The following is a 6,000-nucleotide window of genomic DNA, read 5'->3' as shown; positions in this document are numbered from 1 at the left end:
CTTTGTCCCAACTTTTTTTGGAATTGGGGTTGTATATAGAGCTGCTCTTAATGTTCTCCGGAACACCATTTCAAGTTTGGAGCAATACAAGAAAATCATCTTTCAGTCAAGTAAGCAAAGTGCTTAGGATAGGTTTTACTGCTTCAGGAGATCAGCAAGATGTACTGAATTAACATCATTATTTTACGCAAACTTAGTACCAAACATCACTTCTGACTTATTATTGTTTAGGAGAAGGTGGTTTGCATTCAATCAAACTTTCATGCTTAACATAGCTTTTAGGGTGCTGCTAAATTTGTCCAAACATATTTTCCATAATCAGTGTTACAGTGCATATTGTGTTTGTGAATTATATTTCCAAAGTTCCTGTATACAAAGGAAGAACATCAAGGGGCATAAAACAATTTATTGAACTCTTCTGGATCTGAAAATGCTAACAAATTAAATGCATATTAGATAAGTTTTAAATCAAGAAAGAATTAGGCAACAAATAATATTCTGGTCTGTATGACGTACATATATATTCTATAGTCACCTGGTGTTCTAAAAGTTGACTACATCTACAACCCCAATTCCAAAAAAGTTGGGACACTGTGTAAACTGCAGATAAAACAGTGTGATAATTTGCAAATCATGGAAACCTTATTTCGTTGAAAATAGTACAAAGACAACATATCAGATATTGAAACTGAGAAATTTTATTGTTTTTTGAAAAATATATGCTCATTTTCAATTTGATGTCAGCAACATGTTTTAAAAAAAGTTGGGACAGGGGCATGTTTACCACTGTGTTGCATCACTTCTACTTTTAACAACACTATGTAAACGTTTGGGAACTGAGGAGACCAACTGCTGTAGCTTTGAAAGAGAAATGTTGTCCCATTCTTACCTGGTATATCATTTGCTCAACAGTGTGGGGTCTCCTTTGTCATATTTTGCTCTTCATAATGTACCAAATGTTTTAAATGGGAGAGAGGTCTGGACTACAGGCAGGCCAGTTTAGCACCTGGACTCTTACTACGGAGCCATGCAGTTGTAGTATGTGCAGAAAGCGGTTTAGCATTGTCTTACTGAAAGAAGGAAGGCCTTTCCTCAAAAAGATTTTGTCTGGATGGCAGCATATTGCTCTGAAATGTGTAGATATCATTCAGTATTAATGATGCCTTCCCAGATGTGTAAGCTATCCATGTCATGTGCACTAATGCACCCTCATACCATCACAGATTCTGGCTTTTGAACTGTGCACTGATGATAAGCTGGATGGTCCCTTTCCTCTTTTGCCTGAAGGACGCGGTGTCCATGATTTCTAAAAAGAATTTCTACTTTTGATTCATCAGACCTTGGGACAATTTTCCACTTCACCTCAGTCCATCATAAAAGAGCTCAGGCCCAGAGAAAGTGGTGCTGTTTCTGGATATTGTTTGGATACAAACTTGCATTTGTGGATGCAGTAATGAACTATTTTCACAGATCCTGGTTTTCGGAAGTGTTCCTGAGCCCACACAGTGATTTCCACTACAGACACGTGTCTGCTTTCAACACAGTGTTGCCTGAGGGCTTGAAGATCACAGGCATCCATAGTCAGTTTTCAGCCTTGTCCCTTGCATACAGAGATTTCTCCAGATTCTCTGAATCTTTTAATGATATTATGTACCACAGATGATGTGATCCCTAAATTCTTTGCAATTTTACATTGAGGAATGTTATTCTTAAATTGTTGCACCATTTTCCCCACACAGTCTTTCACAGAGTGGTGAACCCCTCCCCATCTTTAATTCTGAGAGACTCCGCCTCTCCGGGATGCTCTTTTTAGACCCAATCATGTTACTGACCTGTTGCCAATTAACCTAATTATTATTATTATTTTTTTTATTACATAAAATTTTCAGTCTTCTGTTGCCCCTGTCCCAACTTTTTTGCAATGTGTTGCTGATATCAAATTCAAAATGAGCATATATTTTTCAAAAAACAATAAAATTTCTAAGTTTCAACATTTGATATGTAGTCTTTGTACTATTCACAGAAATCTAGAGTTCCCATGATTTGCAAATCTTCACATTCTGTTTTTATTTATGTTTTACACAGTATCCCAACTTTTTTGGAATTGGGGTTGTATGAGAATGATGTGGTAGCTCTTTTAAGACTGAGCTAAGGTTAAGCTAGCCCAATGTTGGGCCCTTAAGCGTGGCATTTGACCCTGGCTTGAAATGCATCTTGCTTCAGTTCTAAGTCACTTACAAGCATGTGTCAAATGAGAAAATGCTATAAATAATTGAGCCCCGGTGAGCCTCTACTATGTAATAAAAAAAGATTTGAGTTATTCTTTTCAAGGTAACTCGGAACCTAAATATTATTGACAAAACATTCAACACAGATGCCTTCACAGTTATAAAATCTTTAAGACAGGAAATGTTGGCTTTGTATTTCTCTGGGAACAGAACTTCCTTAGCCACTAACCATGAACAGGCAGAAGGTACATGGGCGGGAACAGCTGTCACCCCATCTCTGGTGTAGACGTATGTTCTTTCCTTTTAGAATCCAAGCCTCCTAACAGAGAGTTCTAATCTCCAATAGACTGAGAGCATGCATGGACTGTGTAGCCAATGGACAATAAGCATCTGAGTATATAAACCAAGGTCTGACGTTTTGAACAGCTGGGCAACCCTACATTGGCTTTGGTGAACAGGATCTGATCCCAAGGACTGTTACCTTGTTCTCTCGTGCAGGTAAAGCAATGGTGACTCAACAGATTGAAGTATGTGGGAATTGGGGAATGTTTGTGATAAAAGCATGGTTAACAGTAGATTTTTTTTTTTTACAAATTACTTTTAAATGAAGATATCCAACAATTTTCAGGAGAAATTGCTAAAAATTCATCACTGTCTATGGGGTCATGGTTATGATTATTTGGAGTCTTATACATATTTTCATTGCTGGACTACTGATAGAGAAAAATTATTCTGTTGTATATCGAATCCAGTGTTAGACCATTTTATTTACATTGAATAAAATATGAAATGGTCCAAGCATTTAACCCCTTAAACTCCCAAGACCTGTTGACAAAATTTTCACCCTTGTAACTATAAGAACTTTGAGTTTAACTAGTTTAATTACTGAATAATTCATAGACATTAACGAATAACATGCTTTAAAATAAATAACTGAAACGTTACGCTACGAACTTAAGGGGTTAAGAGCACCAAAATAGTCCAATTCTTAAATCAAAAATGAATTATATTTTATAAAAATATCTGAGAGCTGCTGGAGTAGTTCTTGACACCTACCACTAGAATTAGCCGAGTGTGTGTGAGACACCTGTTGTGGAAGGTCAGCTGCTGTAGCAGAAGGACAATTTGACTTGTGGTATGATTTAGAGTGTTCTGAATGTCACCTAAAAGTATGTTTCAAATACAGTGTCCTTGTTGAAACATATAAAATCCAGAACAAAGCAGAGAGCATTAATTTTTCATTCTAAATTCTGTATATTTCATGTAATTGTGCACTCGAGGTGTGATCATCTCTTCTACCGAGATCAACCGTAGTTTGAAAGAGTTTGTCATTAACAGTGGAAGTTAATGGGGTGGGGGGGTAGGGAGTCTTGTCTTCTGACATGGAAAGAGGTCTAACTTTGGTTCAAATATTCAAGTACACCATCCCCCCCACAGAAATAAGAGAGGTGTATGTGCTAGCTGGATAGAGTTTGCAGACATGCTAAAAATATCATCTGTGGCCTGATACATATAAGCATGTGGACCATGCCCCAACCATTTTACGCAGTAATATGAAACGTTAGTTTCAGTTAACCAGACAACTAGTTACTGTCAGAAACAGGTTTACACAAAGCCCAAATATGTCACCCCTGACTGCTAGGAATAATTATAGGTCTCTGTTAGCAAAAAAGATTAGCCTTTACATTATCTGTTCCCCTTGAACATTTCCTAGATCATCTGAAAAGAGCAAATCATGGCTAAGAACTGCCACAATGACTACAAGATGAAGTTTCCTATGGAGGAGGAGTACCCTGACCTCTCCCAGCACAACAACCACATGTCCAAGGTATTGACCAAGGAAATCTACAGCAAGCTGAGAGGAAAATCTACCCCAAGTGGCTTCACTCTTGATGACTGCATTCAGACTGGTGTGGACAACCCTGGTAAGAAGGCCTGTACAAAAACACACAGTTGGTTTTAGCAAGGCACCTTTCCATCTTGGAATATTTTAGCTACACAACCACAATAATAATTTGGGTTACTACAACACTCAATATATAGATATTAGATTAAATTAAATGACATTTTAGATAAATTCCAGTATCAAAGGTCTCTCAATTCTATGATTGTTTCATGAGTCATGTTATTTTTTTATCCCATCTCCAGGTCATCCTTTTATTATGACCGTTGGTTGTGTTGCTGGTGATGAGGAGTCCTATGAGGTCTTCAAGGATCTCTTTGACCCTATCATTTCTGACCGTCATGGTGGCTACAAGCCCACGGACAAGCACCACACTGATCTGAACTGGGAGAACCTGAAGGTGTGAGAAAATACACAAAATTTCAAAATCTTGGGTGTTTTGTGTGGAAATACTTTCTCATGACATCCTGCATTCTTTATGTAGGGTGGTGATGATCTTGACCCAAACTATGTTCTGAGCAGCCGTGTACGTACTGGCCGCAGCATCAAGGGTTACACCCTGCCCCCCCACAACAGCCGTGGTGAGCGTAGAGCTGTGGAGAAGCTGTCCATTGAGGGTGAGTCTCAGCCATCAGACTACCACCAGAAGTTACAGGTCATTCCCACAGGTAAAAAGTAAGCTTTGGTCCCGTTTCCTTTCACAGCTTTGACCAGCCTGGATGGTGAATTCAAGGGCAAGTACTACCCCCTGAAGGACATGACTGATAAAGAGCAGGAACAGCTGATTGCTGACCACTTCCTGTTTGACAAGCCCATCTCCCCACTGCTGCTGGCTGCCGGTATGGCTCGTGACTGGCCTGATGCAAGAGGCATCTGGCACAATGACAACAAAACCTTCCTGATCTGGGTGAATGAAGAGGACCATCTGCGTGTCATTTCCATGCAGAAGGGTGGCAACATGAAGGAGGTCTTCAAGAGATTCTGCGTTGGCCTGCAGAAGGTAAGACGACCACAAATCCAACATTTGAAAATATTAGGTTTCTTCCTTTTGAATACAACTCAATAAATTGTCGTCCTTGTTCTGCACTAACACAGATTGAGGAGATCTTCAAGAAGCACAAACATGGATTCATGTGGAATGAGCATATTGGTTTCGTCCTGACCTGCCCCTCTAACCTGGGTACTGGTCTGCGTGGTGGTGTGCATGTCAAGCTGGCCAAACTCAGCACACACCCCAAATTTGAGGAGATCCTGACCAGACTCCGTCTGCAGAAGCGTGGCACAGGTATATATTGTTATTACTGTCAACAGCCAAGACATCCCAACTGAATACTCCAAACTGCTTGACTCTCGTTTTTCACTTGTCCAGGTGGTGTGGATACTGCTTCTGTTGGTGGTGTGTTCGACGTCTCCAATGCTGACCGTCTGGGTTCATCTGAAGTGCAGCAGGTACAGTTGGTGGTTGATGGTGTGAAGCTCATGATTGAGATGGAGAAGAAGCTGGAGAAGGGAGAGTCCATTGATAACATGATCCCTGCCCAGAAGTAAAGTGGAAGTAGTGTTTCTTTTTGTATTTGTTCTTATGAGTAACCTTACTATCTAAGGAGCAAGCAAGCAGGAGAAGTGCTCCTTATTGACATTTCCAAGAGACACGCCAATCTGCTCCTTCTCTTTTCCCCATGAACCATTTTCTTTTCCCTCCTTTTTACTGTCACCCTACCATCTTTTCCATTCTTCCTGTAACATCTTGGGATCAAATCACCGCATAGATCAGGAATCCCTGACTGTGCTGTATTCACGTTCAATTTGATTGTACAAAGTAATTAAAAGCCCCATGAAACAATCAACTGTGTGTTATGGCTCATAATT

At 39.7% G+C, this 6,000-nt stretch overlaps 1 protein-coding gene across 1 annotated transcript; it reads left to right on the top strand.

Moving 5' to 3' along the window:
- The first annotated feature begins 2,617 nt into the window (after nt 1-2,617).
- ckmb (creatine kinase, muscle b) lies at nt 2,618-5,974 on the top strand. The gene is made up of 7 exons (XM_060943923.1): nt 2,618-2,726; nt 3,943-4,153; nt 4,377-4,531; nt 4,616-4,748; nt 4,836-5,131; nt 5,227-5,416; nt 5,501-5,974. The coding sequence occupies exons 2-7, from the start codon at nt 3,964-3,966 to the stop codon at nt 5,677-5,679; spliced, it is 1,143 nt and encodes a 380-aa protein (XP_060799906.1). The 5' UTR covers nt 2,618-2,726; nt 3,943-3,963; the 3' UTR covers nt 5,680-5,974.
- The last annotated feature ends 26 nt before the right edge of the window (nt 5,975-6,000 follow it).

The sequence above is a fragment of the Neoarius graeffei genome, chromosome 17 (assembly GCF_027579695.1).
Source record: "Neoarius graeffei isolate fNeoGra1 chromosome 17, fNeoGra1.pri, whole genome shotgun sequence".
Lineage (NCBI taxonomy): Eukaryota > Metazoa > Chordata > Actinopteri > Siluriformes > Ariidae > Neoarius > Neoarius graeffei.
The sequence above is the reverse complement of the archived record's forward strand: the minus strand, read 5'-3'. Positions and strand labels throughout refer to the sequence as shown.